Source organism: Sminthopsis crassicaudata, chromosome 1, assembly GCF_048593235.1.
Source record: "Sminthopsis crassicaudata isolate SCR6 chromosome 1, ASM4859323v1, whole genome shotgun sequence".
NCBI lineage: Eukaryota > Metazoa > Chordata > Mammalia > Dasyuromorphia > Dasyuridae > Sminthopsis > Sminthopsis crassicaudata.
The window spans coordinates 634,285,078-634,300,307 of NC_133617.1; the positions used below are offsets into that span (position 1 = coordinate 634,285,078).

At 32.3% G+C, this 15,230-nt stretch overlaps 1 protein-coding gene across 2 annotated transcripts in view; it reads right to left on the reverse strand.

Moving 5' to 3' along the window:
• Positions 1-15,230, reverse strand: part of SPATA6L (spermatogenesis associated 6 like) — a 73,878-nt gene that overhangs the window by 36,415 nt on the left and 22,233 nt on the right. For both annotated transcript variants that reach the window (XM_074282841.1, XM_074282840.1), the window contains exon 5: positions 4,852-4,976. In XM_074282841.1, the coding sequence (XP_074138942.1) occupies positions 4,852-4,976 (125 nt within the window). The remainder of the gene's footprint in view (positions 1-4,851; positions 4,977-15,230) is intronic.

Here is a 15,230-nt window from a genome sequence, read left to right on the forward strand (position 1 = left end):
AGGTGATAGAGCTAGCAAGTATAAAAGCCAGGATTCAAATTCACATTTCTTCTGACTTCTCATGCATCATTCTCCCCCTCTACTATGCAAGCTACTCAATGCAAAAGACAATGTGCAATGAAAAAAGCTAAAGAATTAAATCAGTAATTAAAAACTTTGAAAAAACAATCCTTAAAACTAATTTTGAAAATTAAATATGTATTTTTGCTGATTGAGTGCAGCCTGACTTAGGAAATATAAAGCATAGTCTAGGATCTAGAACTATTTTTTTAAAAATTCATTATGTATATACATCTGCAATATCTCTGACAAACTCTATGGAATTCCTTTTCAACTGTATGTTACAACTTAGGAAATACCCATTCTTTATCTATTAGGTTTTTCTTTTGTGAACTATTAGATTAATTTCTTTTGAGTGGATATACTTCAGTGAATGGTCTCTCTGAAGAGGCCCTGGGATACTGCAGATTCAATCAGCACCATATTGTTGGCAAATGAAACCATCTGGAAGACATCATTCTCTAGAAGAAGTCCCTCTTCCATTTGAACTTTACATAGATTATCTTTTAAGATAGTGATGAGCACTTCTGGAGGAACCTTCATAGCTTTATATTAATGTCTCATTTGACACAGATAATAAGAGGATCACTAACCAATGTTATCTCTTCAGTGATATCAAAAGATCTTTTAAAAACTTCACTTAATAATGGGAGATATTTTTGGGTAGGAGTCTTTTTAAGTAAGAGTCTTACTCTATCAAGTCAAATGTTTTATTGTTGTTTTGTGATTATCAGATTAAAAAAAAAAAAAGTAGAATCTTGTGTACTCTGCACCTTTCAATTATTTGTGTAACTATGAAAATGTGGGGGCAGCTAGGTGGCGCAGTGGATACAGCACCAGCCCTGAATTCAGGAGGACCCGAGTTCAGATCTGATCTCAGACACTTAACGCTTCCTAGCTGTGTGACCCTGAGCAAGTCACTTAACCCCAGCCTCAAAAAAACAAAAAAACAAAAACAAAAATGAAAATGTATTAGCTGATGACCAGGAAGATTTCAGAAAAACTTGGAAAGACTTACATGAATTGATGCTGAGTGAACAGAGAATCAGGAGAACATTGTAATAGCAGCATTATGTGGTAATCAACTATGAAATACTTAACTCTTTTCAGCAATACAATGATCCAAGACAATTCCAAAATATCACAATGTAAAAATTCAATCCACATCCAGAGAAAGAACCATGGAGTTTGAATGCATATTGAACATTTCACTTTTCTTTTTCTTTTTTTTTTTTTCACTTTTTTTTTTTTTACTTTTTTGTTGCTTTTTGTCTCTCATGGTTTTCCCCTTTAGTTCTGAATCTTCTTTCACAATATGACAAATGTAGAAATATGTTTATCATGATTTTATGTGTAAAATCTATATCTGATTGCTTGAAGAAGAAAGAAGACAGGTAAGATGATTCAATAGTTGCTGATAATATTTTCTCTGATGCTTTTGGGGAGAGATTTTTTAGGTTCTGATTTACTTTTTTCTATCTTTCTCTCTTTAAGACATCTTCAAAATAGATGCCAGATTATGTTCAAAATTGTGTTTCTTCCAACACAAATTTCTTCCATATATTTGGTCAAACTCAACAACTTCATCTGTAGAAGTATCATTTTTCTTTTTTGTCATATTGCTTTTTAGGTAATGTGGCATCCCTTTTGTAATAAATGACAGTAAGAGATTATTTCAGAAACCCCGGAAAACCTGATTTATGTTGTGCTTATTTGTTGTCATTCTTCCATTTCTATCTATAAATGTTCTTGGAATCATTTGAATTAATTAAACTTCTCACAAAACTTTCAAGTTCATTTCTTCTTCAATATTTTGTAAGATTATCTTTTACCATCCTCCTTCATAATATTTTGCAAATGAGCTTGTATTACTAAATAATGTTTCCCTAGGCTACTATGTTTATTCGCTTGACAAAGTACTCAAATGTTAGCTAGATCTAATGATTTCTGGGTCATTTGGGCCTCTTTTTGTGCCAATTTCTGTACATCTGTCAAATTTCTCTAAGTAGTAGTGATATAAAAAGGATTTTGCTGTTGCTTTTCATTCACTTTTTCAATTTTAAACAACTCTTTGTGATTCCATTTGGGTTTGTTTTTTTTTTTTTTGACAAATATACTGGCTGCCAACTCATTTTATAGATGAGGAAAATACAAACAAGGTTAAGTGACTTGCCTAGAGTCACACAACTAGTAAGTGTCAGAGAACAGATTTGAACTGAGGAAGATGAGTTTTCCTGACTCTAAACTGAGCACTCTATCTACGGTGCTACCATAAATGGTTATTGACTTAGGTTTCTGACCTTCATCCTTTTCCAACTTCTCAAAATTAGTAGCTTGCTCAAATAGACCAAATTAAAGCTGCTACAATTGGATACTGTTTTTTTCTGAGACACTTCATCTTCTAATTTGATTTTGACTTTGAAGTTTGCCTTTAAAATTAATTTGTCCAGTTGCACCCAGATAATTAATTTGGAAATGACTATTAGAAGCTAATCAATTTCTATTAAAAGAGAATTTCACTTATGATGTTTGATCCTCATACTATCTAGTATTTTCCAGCTTCTCTGAAGGTCTTTATGATATGTTAATAGTTTCCAAGTATTCTAGATTTTTTTCTCTCTTTTTTTAAATTCTAAACTGTATTTCCCAACATAGTTTTTGTTACTCTTTCCTTTCCCTGCCTTTACAATGAAGTCAACATCATATGTGCCAACTTGTTTTGTAAAATATTGCCAACTTCTTTGTAGAATTTATCTTCTTTGTCCTCTGTCACAGATATTAGAATGAAAAGCTTCAATCAATTTTATGGTGGGTTTTTTTATTTATATTTATCAGGACTATTGCAAGGAGAAATAACTTGTTTTTGCACATGCAAGAAAACAAATTCTACCAACTCTTTACCAACTTTTTGAGGATAAACTATAATCCATTTTTATTTTGCTGTGCCTTTTTATGTCATCTGGTTTAATTTATAGTGAAAAGGTTAAAAATTATTTAGTTCAGTTTCTCCATTATGATATTAACTTGCTTGTTATTCATTAAACAAAGATGAAACTGTTAAAGCATCAATGCTTAAATTAACATATAGTATGGTCCTCTACCTACTTTCCCACCACTTAACACCCATTATTGTGGAAGTAGAAAGGAGCCATACAGAATTGCAGAACATTTCATATTTTTGTTTTCATAGTTGAAATGATGAAAGAAATTATCACCTAGATGAGGAAAAACCTAGAGGAGGTAATGAGCCTCCTCTCAATATTTAATTGGTATGGTTCTGGCATAGTGGGGCATGATCTATTACTGGAATGACATTGAAGTTTTTCCAACTTGGTAGAGCCTGACAAAATTTGTTTTTCACTGACTCTCTTTGGCTTAGGGTCCCTACCACACTAGGATGAGGCAATGTAGAAGTCTTTTAATAGAACAAGTAGTGTAAAAGATATTAACTATAAGAAATTGAAAAAGGAATCACAATGATTATAGAACCATCATAACAACAGATAAAAATCATATTCTAGATGCGGTTCATATAACATCCAAACCTTTACATTTTGCCTGAAGATTTGATGTGCCACCCAAAGAAAGGACTATGGGGACTGAGAGTGGATCAAAACATAGTATTTTCACTTTTTTTATTGTTTGCATGCATTTTGTTTTCTTTTTTTTCCTTTTTGATCTGATTTTTCTTGTACAGCATGATAATTGTGGAAATATATAGAGAAGAATTGCACATGTTTAACATATATTGGATTACTTTCCATCTAAGGGAGGGGCTGGGAGGAAGGAAAGGAGAAAAATTTGGAACACAAGATTTTGCAAGTGTGAATATTAAAGACTGTGCATAGGTTTTGAAAATAAAAAGCTTTAAATATAATAAATTATATTATATAAAATATAAACTTCTTTTTAAAAAATCTGATGTGCCAAGCTAAGGTACTAAAATATCATTTCTTGAATTTTCAATTCCATTCAATTCAACAAATATTTATGAAGCACTTTCCATATGAAAGGTCCTGTGCAAAATATTAGGGACATAAAGATGAAAAATTATATGGTCCTTGCCCTCCATGAGCTTACAGGCTCATATATACACATATCATATATAAACTGTAATTTTAAAAAAGTATAATACAAGCACAATAAAAAGGAGAGTAAGATAAGGGCAAAAGAGATCTAAATAAAAGTTTTTGAGAAAAACCTAAGATTATTTTTAGCTGGGCAAATCAGGGAAAGCTTCTTAAAGAAGAAGATTCTTCTTAGTTTTTCCTACCTACAAAATGGGCTACTATTAAATACCTCTCCTTCCTACATGAGAAAGTTACTGTGAAGTTGAAATAAGATCCTAGACATGAAAAGCACTTTGAAAAGCTAAAAATACAACCAAATAGGAAGTAATCTTTGTGTTAAATCAATTGCTTTCTGCTGATGGCTTCAGACTCTTCCCATGCTCTTTTTTAAATCCACAGAGGGAAAATTTTAAAGTAACAATAATAATAAAAAAAAAATCCTTTATACCCATTCCAAGGGAAATGTGGCTCAGTCTAGATAGAGAAGAGTTTCAGGTCTCACTTCAGCAGTGAATGTGGATGCTGTTTGATGTCCTAAGTACATAATATTCACTGAGTTAACCAGGTGCTAAGTTATACCACTAAAAAGAAATGGGTTCTGCTCCATAGGAGCAGTGGACTGCTAAGGTACTGCAGCCAAGTGCTCTCAGAACTGAGATGCAAATGGACAGATCCTGAGTTTTACTTGCACAATGAGAGGGGCCAGGCACAGATAACTTACTGGAAAGCCTAGGGGTGTCTTCATGAGCACTTCTCTGTCGACCCCAGGATAGAGAGGAGTCAGCCTGCGTTCCGGGAACAAAAAGTCTCGAGTGTTTTCTTCATAGTAGGCCAATAATGTCCCCTCTAAAAATAAAGAAAAAAGGCACAAAATAATGGATCCATGGACTGAAAAAACCTATAAATAAATCATTTCTTATCCTAGAATCATAAAAGTCCACTGCGGTAGGAGGAATGGCAGCTCTCAGAATGGTTGGAATCTAGGCAATTCAGATCAAGGAGTCAGTCAGCGATTCAATCAAAGAACGAGTCAAGTGTCTTATTTTACAAATTCTAAGTGTTGAATTTGGACTTCAGCACCTTCTATAATGCCATATTTAAAATAAAGGAAATTCCCAAATCTGATTATTTTGAGTAAATTAGCTTATTTAATTCTTTCTATTATTAAACCCTCCCTGATGCCCCTACTCCAGAGGAAGAATATAGTGTATGTGTGGGTGTGTATCTACACAACCAGTTGTTGCCCTTTATTCTTGAAGAGGACCAAAATGGCATTAATATGTACACACATACATACATTTTATATATATATATATATATATATATATATATATATATATAAAACTTTATATAGACATATATATATATATATAACTTTATATAGACATACATAAATAATTTTATATATTTATGTCATGATGATTTGGTGTAGAACATACAATACATAGACCCCTGGTTTCAAAATTCCAACTGCATTAGCCTAGGCAAGTCATTTAACCATTCTGTGACTTAGTTTCTATATCTATAAATGGGGGATAATTATACTCGTAGAATATAGCTCCAATCTACTCCAATCCAATAAGCAATAACTATGCAGATTACTATGTGCAAGGACTGTATTAGGCACTGGTACAAAACCAAATACAGTCCCTTCTTTCAAGAAAATAACATTCCATATGGGAACTAATAATATACACATGATAATTTGAGGAGAGAAAAATCATTACATTGAGGGAAATTAAGAGAGGCTTCTTGAAGGAAATGGTACGGTGAAGTATGCCTTCAATCAAGCTAAGGATTCTAAGAGGCAAGATATTTTGAGAAATAACAGTCTGTACATCAACAAAGAGGCAAGAGGAATTGAAATGAAAGTTCAGGGAACAGTAATTAGGCTACTTGGGCTCAAGAACAGAGTTCATAAGAAATGATGAGCAAGCTGATTGCAGAAAAGCTTGGAAAGACTTACATGAATTGATGCTATGTAAAGTGAGTAGAACCAAGAGAACATTTTACATAGCAACAACAGGATTATGTAATGATCAACTCTGATGGACTTGGCTCTTTTCAACAATGAGGTGATTTAAGGCAATCCCAATAAGACTTGTGATGAAAAGCCATCCACCTCCAGAGAGAGAACTATAAAGATTGAATGTGGATCAAAGAATAGTATTTTCACCTTTTTTATTATTGTTTGCTTGAGTTTTTTCTCATGTTTTTCTTCTTTCACTTTTGGATCTGATTTTTCTTGTACAACATGATAAATGTAAAAATATGATTAGAAGAATTGCACTGTTTAACCTATATTAATTTGCTTACTGTCTATGGAAGGTGGTAGGAGAGAAAAATTTGGAATGCAAGGTTTTGCAACGGTAAATTCTGAAATATATATTTGCATGTATCTGGGAAAAAATAAAAAGCTATTAAGAAAAAAAGTTAATTATCCTATAAAAAAGAAGAGAGTTCATAAAGTAGAATTACAGGAATTATTGTGATAAAAGTGTTTCAAACATTATATAGATGAGTTATTATTATAAACTCTCTTGAATAAGGAATCAATCTACACTGGGAAGAATGTCTATTAAAAGACCTTCCAGGTCAAAGAAAAGCAAAAGATTCACATCATCACAGAATTTTTTAGATGAAAAATATCTGAGCATATCTCAGGATATGAGGAGAACCAGAGTCTCTAGATTTTATTCTAAGAGTAAAACAAGCAAAGCAGCAGAGAGGGGAGAAACCACAATGATGTATTCATAATTTAAGCTTTTCATCTTTGTTTCATATAATCTCTCATATCCCATCTCTGTAAAGTAGTAAGCCCTATTGCCCAAGAATGAGAAATACTCCCTCCTCATTTCTGCTTCTTGAAATCCTCTCCTTTTAAGTCCCAGCTTCAGATGCTGCCTCTTCTTCTTTGTAGTCTCCCCTAATTTTCCCTTCTCACATTTTCCTAGATATTGGAAATTGGATCTCTCAAATATAGTCTGTATTTCTTCTTTGCCCCCCATTATTTTAATTGCATCATACTTGTGTATATTATTTCATAACTTACATTTATATAGATATTTTTAGCTTTGTGGAATAAAATCTTCATTATAGCAGATATAAAAATACAATTAATCTTTATTTTATAAATGAAAAAGCTAAAATTCAGAAAAAGATAAATTGCTCTGGGTGAGACAACTATCATGCAGTAAAGCTTTAATTCAAATTCAGGGTTTCTGAAAATAAGACCTCTATTTACACTATACCCCACTGTTTTCAACTGCAAATTCCTCGAGATCAGAGAATGTGTTGTTTTTCACTGTGGCATCATTGAACAGAGTTCTGGACTTGGAATCAGGGAGACTAGGGTTCAAATTTTATCTAAAGCTCTTACTAGCTATGCCCTATACAAGTCATTCAATCTTACTGTGTCTCAATTTCCTCATGTATAAAATAGACTGGATCAACTCTTCTACATCCCAGTCTACAATTTTATGATTTTTTTTATCCTGAGCATCCTATACAGGGCTTTTACGTATGAAATACTTAAAAATAGCTGTTGAATTTAATTAAATTGTCAAATAATGTGTCGTTAACAGCTTGGTTTAACACAGCACTAAAATTAAATGTAATTTTGTCACTCAATATTTCAAGAGTATCATAAATCATTAGATAAAAAAAAAGATCACTTTGATCTTTTCTAAAAGCTTTCAAATCCAAGATCCTAATGTGCTTTTCCAACACTGGCCCAACTTTTTTGATAACATCCTTGAGATGAGGTCTTTAAGATACTATAGAAAGAGCATGGCAGCAAACAGAATTGAATTCCTTTGCAGTGATTTTGTTGTGGGAAGGGGTGTAAAGAGCCAAAACTGGTATTGGCACAAAAGAAAGTCCAAAAGGGGAAGGCTGGATACAGTGGCAAAAAGTCATAACCCCATAGAGAGTCTCTCTAGGAAGAACCTATTTATCCATTATTAGGTGCCATGGGGATATCAGCATCCATCGTACAGAAAGGGAGGGTATATATGGTTGGCTCTGGGGAACAGATCTAGACAAAGGACTGCAGAAGTCTGCCTCCCTGGGAAGGAATTGTATCCTCAGTGTTGGGATCCTTCAGCCAAGCCACATACAGCTCAAATTAGAATCAAATGATAATAAGTAATGAAGACCTGGTCTTTAAATCTTCTTTCAGTCACTTACTTCCTAGGAACCTTGAGCTCATTGGAACTCCCTGGATCTCAGTTTCTTCTTTAATAAGATGAGTATAATGACTAAATGATCTTGAAGGTGCCCTGGTATAATAATCTTATATAGAATTGACTATATTAAGCCATATTTCTTATAGAGAGTATACTTTTTAAAATATTGATAATTGAATCTTGCACACATTGTAAGATATGGCCAGAGAATTAGATGTTTTCATTCAATTGTTTTTCTTTGATACAAGAGAGAATTTGAGTTGAGAGAAATGGCAGGGAAGTGGTGCTTCCAGAAATTATCATGATGTAGCTGTGTGATCCTGGGCAAGTCACTTAACCCCAATTGCCTCAGCATAAAAAAAAAATATTGTGATGTAAAAATTAAGTCAACAACAAAATCAATAAAGCTTATATAGATATATATATTATAGATATATATAAAATAAATATGTACAGGCATATTTTTAAGTAAATAAGATGTCAAATTTCTTAGCTGTAGCCATTTAAGAAAGTGTTGTGATATCCTGATTGTATTTTAATTCAATAAAAACTACTTTATCTGGAATTCTATCAACTAAATATCACTTTCTCAAGCTGAAATTGTAGAAGTAAATGATAATAGATATTTTTAACTTCTCTCAGACACTGCAATATCTTGAAGTGCCTTTTGAATCAACAAAAAAAGATTAAATGATGTTTAATAAGAAATTTAATGCTTTAAGAATTAGTCATAAAACACACTGAGTCTATTAAAAGATCCAGTTTGTTTAAAGTACTTTAAGGTTCCTAAAAAGTTTTCCTCACAATAACTCTATGATGGATAGTGTAGATATCATTACCCCTATTCTATAGAAGAACAACCTGAAATGCAAGGGTACTAACTGATTTATGAAGTCATACGACTATATAATAATACAGTTTCCACCATACCATTCAACCTCTCAACTAAATTACTGCTTTTCTCCCATTAAATCCTTCACTCCTGAACACTGCCAGATAATAAGAATAGATAAGACTGGATTAAAGAACCTGCTATACTAAAAGGCAATACATCATAGAAAGAACACTGAAATCAACAGATCTCAATTTGAATCCTAATTTACTCACTGTGTGATTATGGGCAAGTCACTTCACTTGTTGCAAGGAGTTTTTAATCCTCAAAAAAAAAACTATGTGAATGTAAACCATCAATATTTTAGGCCCCAAGAAAATATGCAGGGATTAAAATAATTTAATCCTAAACTAACTCTAGTTGCTACCTTTAATAAAGGTACATTATTACCTGTTCCTTTTGAACCTTAACCCCAAACACATAAAAATATAAATACAAAGTAATAAACATCATTTTAATATGTAAAGTATGTATCTTGTTGGCATTCGATTTATGCAGATCACACTTAGCTACATCTTTTTATCCTATCCATTTCTTTCCCATTTTTTCCATAAATTCTTCACATCAAATGTACCAAAGGTCTAACTCAAGAGTTTCTGGGCATTTTGTGTACATAACCTTGTTTGTCCTTGTTCTCAGTCTGGATATTAAGCTATCAAGAGTGTTCTTGGAGGCATCCAGTTCACACACATAAGTCCTAATGCTGGAAGACTGTCATACATTTATCATATCTTCTAATGTATACTATAAGGCCCTATCTTTCTCTTTAATTCTTAAATTTCAAGTTCACAGTACGTTCTTTCAAAAAATATATTTAACCCTATCCAATTAACATTTTTTCCATTTCATTTTTCTAACTATATATAACACATATAATAACTCAAACTGAAAATTAATGTTGATTTAGTAACTCACTCTCTTATTGGGTCCACTTTTAAAAACTTTATTTCAATTTTATTTTCATCCTTCAAATCATAATCATAAGGGATTTTTTCAGGCAATTAAGATTCAGTGACTTTCTTGGGGTCACATAAGGTAGGAAGTTACATGTCTGAGACTGTATTTGAACTCCAAGTCCAGTACTCCTAGCTGCCCCCATAATCTATGATTTTTAATTGTGTTGTTAGACACAGCCTCTTCAATTTTATTGGAATAACCTTATGATAGTTTTAATCTAATTGTTGTGCTATTGTTTCTTTTTCTTTTTTTCATTCTCTCAGTATTTCTAACACATAAAAGATGTATTCTTCCTTGTAATGAGTTAACAATCCTTTCCTACCAATACATGCTTCTCATAAAGCCCAAGTATTATAGTCCTTATGTTGACCACTACATTTTAATGTTTCACAGTGATAGAAATAATTTTAAAAGATCTTGGACAAGGCATCAACTCAGAACTTAGCTTAAAAATTATCCAGATAAACTCAAAGTTTAAATCGTCAAATATTTAGCAATTAGGATAGAAGCACCTTGGATTGCAATAAGGGTAGTATACAACCTACTGTTAAAAGTATATGTGTTGTAAAATGTATGAGATTGCCTGTCATCTAGGAAAGGGAGTAGAGGGAGGGAGGGGAAAATCTGGAAAATGAATACAAGGGATAATGTTATAAAAAAATTACTCATGCATATATACTGTCAAAAATGTATAATTATAAAATTAATTAAAAAATTTAAAAATAAAAGTATATATATATATATATTCAGAGAAAGTCAAACTTCTAAAATTCCCCTAAAACTCCGGGGAATTGAACTTAAAACCAGAACTAAAAAAGTTTGAAAGAAACATCATCAAAAAGTAGAGGTAAAGAGCACCTTATCAGCTAATTTCATCACTTTGCAGATAATGAAGATGAAGTTCAAATAAAAGAAGTGATTGGCCTTTCTTAGGTCACATAATGAATCAGGGCCAGAAAATAAATCCAGTTCTTCTGACACCAAAACTGTGTTTTATTTTGCCTTCAGAATGTTGGAATACTGTCAGGATCAATCTAGAAATTAAGAATGGTCTTCTAAAAAATAAAATTCCGGGGTCAAATGCCAATCTTCCAGTTATCTCTTCAATCAGGAGTAACCCAGTGACAAATATGATTTCTTTTGTGCTCATTATTTTTTTGGATTGCATGTCAGAGATATACCAGGGCCCAAGACTAAGATAATAAGGTAGTGCCAACAAGAGGACTTAACTTTAATGTCAGTCTTCAGATTTCATGAGACAGGATGGTATTAAGCCTACTGGTTTGGGAGCAGTTAGGTGGCTCAATGGATAGAGGACTGGTATGACGAGGACCTAAGTTCAAATCAGGCCTGAGACTAATTAGCTGTGTGATCCTGGGTAAGTCATTTGACTCTAATTGCCTCTCCTCTCCCCTTAAAAAAGTACTATCTTGAGATGTCAAGTCCTGCTTCTAACATGGCACTCTGAGAAAGTCACTTATTTTATCTTTGCTTCAATATGCATATCTCTAAAATGAGAGTGATAATATTCTGTAAGAAGATCATTTTAAAATTCTGAAATAGTACAACTATTATGTCCTTTCCTATGGTCTCATTATTGCTCCCCAAAGTGAAATAAAGTATATTTTAATAAAGCAATACCATTTGTTCTTTCTAAGGTAAAGCCAACACTAAGGTCAAAAGTCAAAATTAATTTAATGATTACTAAAATTGTTACTTTTTGGAAAAATGCTTGAAATTTTCTAGTCCAACACCTTCATTTTCTAGAAAAGGAAAATGAAGCTAATATGGGAGAAATAAATTCCCTGTTAGGTACCAAGGTTCAATGGAACTAATAGCAAAGTTTAGAATCAGGAAGTTTGAGTTCAAAACTCTGTTGCAATATTCAGGAGCTTTTTGATTACAAGTAAGTTACTTTACCACTCTATCTCAGTTTACTCATCTATAAAATGAGGATAATATTTGTATTACCTATTTCACAAGGTTATTGTAAGGAAAAGACTGTAGTTGTTGCTATTGTTGCTTAAACATTAAGACATTAAAAGTATCAGCTATTAATATTAGTGGCAGAGCCAGGGCAAGACCCAGGTTTCTTCATGCCATTGTATGGCATATTGTGTCCACAATGTCATAACATTTTTTTATAGTTGTCATAATGAGATTCAGGTGAAAGTTAAATTATGCAACCCCTAGTTCATAAAATAATGATTCTAATTTGTATTTGCAACATACCTTGCAAATATTTTCATTTCATAACTGAGATTGTACTGTCATCTTAGTTAATGGGCAGCAGTGGAAAGAATTGGCTATGGTTTCAAAGCCAGGTCAACCACTCACTGTGTGTACCATGAGCAAATCCCTCAATCTTTCTGAACCTTAAATTTCTTTACCTTGAAAATGAAGGGGATTGGACTAGATGATTTCTGATGTCCTTCTCAGCTCCAAATCAATGGTCCAACAAACAACCACAATTTGGATTTATTTATATGCTACCTTTTTAGGGGATAAAGTAAAAATTGTGCTTGAAGTTTATTGTTGACATGTAAAATTTTCTGATTTAAGTGTAATTTTCACTTTACAATGTTTAAGAGGTAACTGTACTGGTGTATCTTGAGAGCATCTGATGGTAGTGAGAAAGTAATTGTCCAAGTAAGGACTTTATCAGAGGTACTGAATTTTTTTAAAGGAGAGTGGGGAGGGATGTAAGTGGGAAGAGAAAATAGAATTTCAAGAAAAATAACATATTCTGTGCAATAGCAATTGGGCAGCATGATTCCAAGTAATGCTAGCACAGGTTCCCACTTAATATGTTTAACTCACAGCACTGCTGGAGAGTTTCATTTGTTATTATTATTATTCCTACCTTCATATCTTCTATCTGGGCCTTCTCTCAGTTCTTCAGATTCATTTCTGTGCCTTACACTGTCTGTCCCCCAAGCCTGGAATTCATTCCCTAATTACTGCAGCCATAGAGAATCCTTCCCTTCCTTCAAGAAATAGTTCACCCAACACCTTTTACAAAAGCCTTCCCTGTTCCCCACAACTCCCCCCCAACTATCTTGGATTTAACTATTCTTTATGTATATATATATATATATATATATATAGATAGATAGATAGATATATATATATATATACACACATATATAGATACATATATATGTATATATATAACCACATATTAGGCACCTAATAAATATTTGTTGGTTAGATACTTAAGTGTATTTGATAAAGACTATAGTTTAAAAAAAAAAAAAGTAACATCCAAAGAAATGGAACTGGGGCTTTTTTTCAATAACTTATAATCACATTGAATGAAACAGAATTAAACAAATAAGAGCATTCTGTAACTTCTCTGTACTTTCATAAGAGTTAGAGCGGAATAAAGCCTAAGAAATAATTTAATCCAATTCCTTCATTTCACAAACAAGGAAATTGAGGCACAGAGATCAGAAATTATTTTTGCAAGGTCACAGAGTCAACCAGTGGCACAGCCAGCATGTAAACTCAATCTTTTACCTCCAAGTCCATTGTGCTCTTCCTACTGGACCCCCAATTTTCACCATGTCAAGATTAAATTCTTATATTCTCATTATTTAAAATATTTAAATTAAAATATTTACAATATTAAAGACTAAATTATCTGTACATTAGGAGTTTCTGGTAATTATAAGAAAGAAAATTGTCCAAGTTATAGAACAATAATAACTTTATCAAGGGCACTGAATGTCTTTTTAAAAAGCAGTGGGGGAAGAGTGTGAGGTGGGAAAGGGAGATAGACTTTCAAGAGAAATAAATAATATATAATGGCAAGTGCTTATTAATTTATAGATACCTTCTAAAACATCTTACAGTCAGAATTTTTTGCATATTTTCTTCCAAAGTCAAGGAAATTCATCCTAAGATTGTCAAGTAACTGAAATCATATGATTACGGACTTCAATAATAGGCTCATTCTGCCACCCAGTGTCCATTTATTTTTTTCTTCCCTTTGAAGATATGAAAATTCTGTTTATCAACTATGAACTTAAACTTTGACTTTACCCTCAAAAAGATAATATGTTAATCCAAATTGTGGTTACTCATAAAGTCATCAATTTGGAGCTAAAAAGGACATTAGAAGTCATTTAGTCTAATCCCCTTCATTTTAAAGGTAAGGAAATTAATTTATTCCAAAAGGTCAAGTATGGGAGGAAAAGTGGTTCACAGAAACAAAATTAAAAAAAAAAAAAAAAAAAAAAACAGGATATTTAATAAAATAGATTTAAATTACTGTAAGGACTTTAAATTTAACAAAGTTAACGTAAATGTCATAATGGGAGATGAATATGCTATTTAATAAAAACATTAGAATCAACGAGACAATGATAGGGAAATAATTGAACCATACTTCATATAAAATACAGCAAATCAAAAAGAAACAGAAAAATTCCAGACAAGTCAAAAGATTAAATTTTTAATCAATCAAAAATAAAATAGTTGTCTCATCACAAGTGAAAAGAGAGATAAAAAATTTTAAAAATCAGTTTTCCCAAACCATGGAAGGGTTTTCAGTAGACTTTGAGCTCAATATAAACTGATGGAATAAGGCAAAAAAAAAATTCCAAAATATCCTTATATAATGAGATAGGATGCCCAGGACTAGAATTTGATAGTTCTAATACACTAAGCTCATACACAGTGTACTGTGTCCACTTCTGTATGCCACATTTTAAGTCTTAATAGGTGAACAGTCTTAAAAGGAAGCATAGTGGAAAGGGGGCTTGAAATTATGCCATACATATATTGAAGACATTAGTACTATTTTTTCTGAAAGAGATAAGATAGTAGGGAGAAGACTAGAGAAAAAGACAAGATAGGTGTCATCTATATCTGAAGAGAGAGGGATATGAATATATATATGCATATATATATACACACACACATATACAACAGAAATGGAGGGTTTCTTCTTGGCTCCAGATGGCAGAATTAGGAACTATGTGTGGAAGCTTCAGAGAAGTGCAAATTAATGTTCAATGTATAAATTCAACCATTCTGGAAAACAACGTGGAACTATGCCCA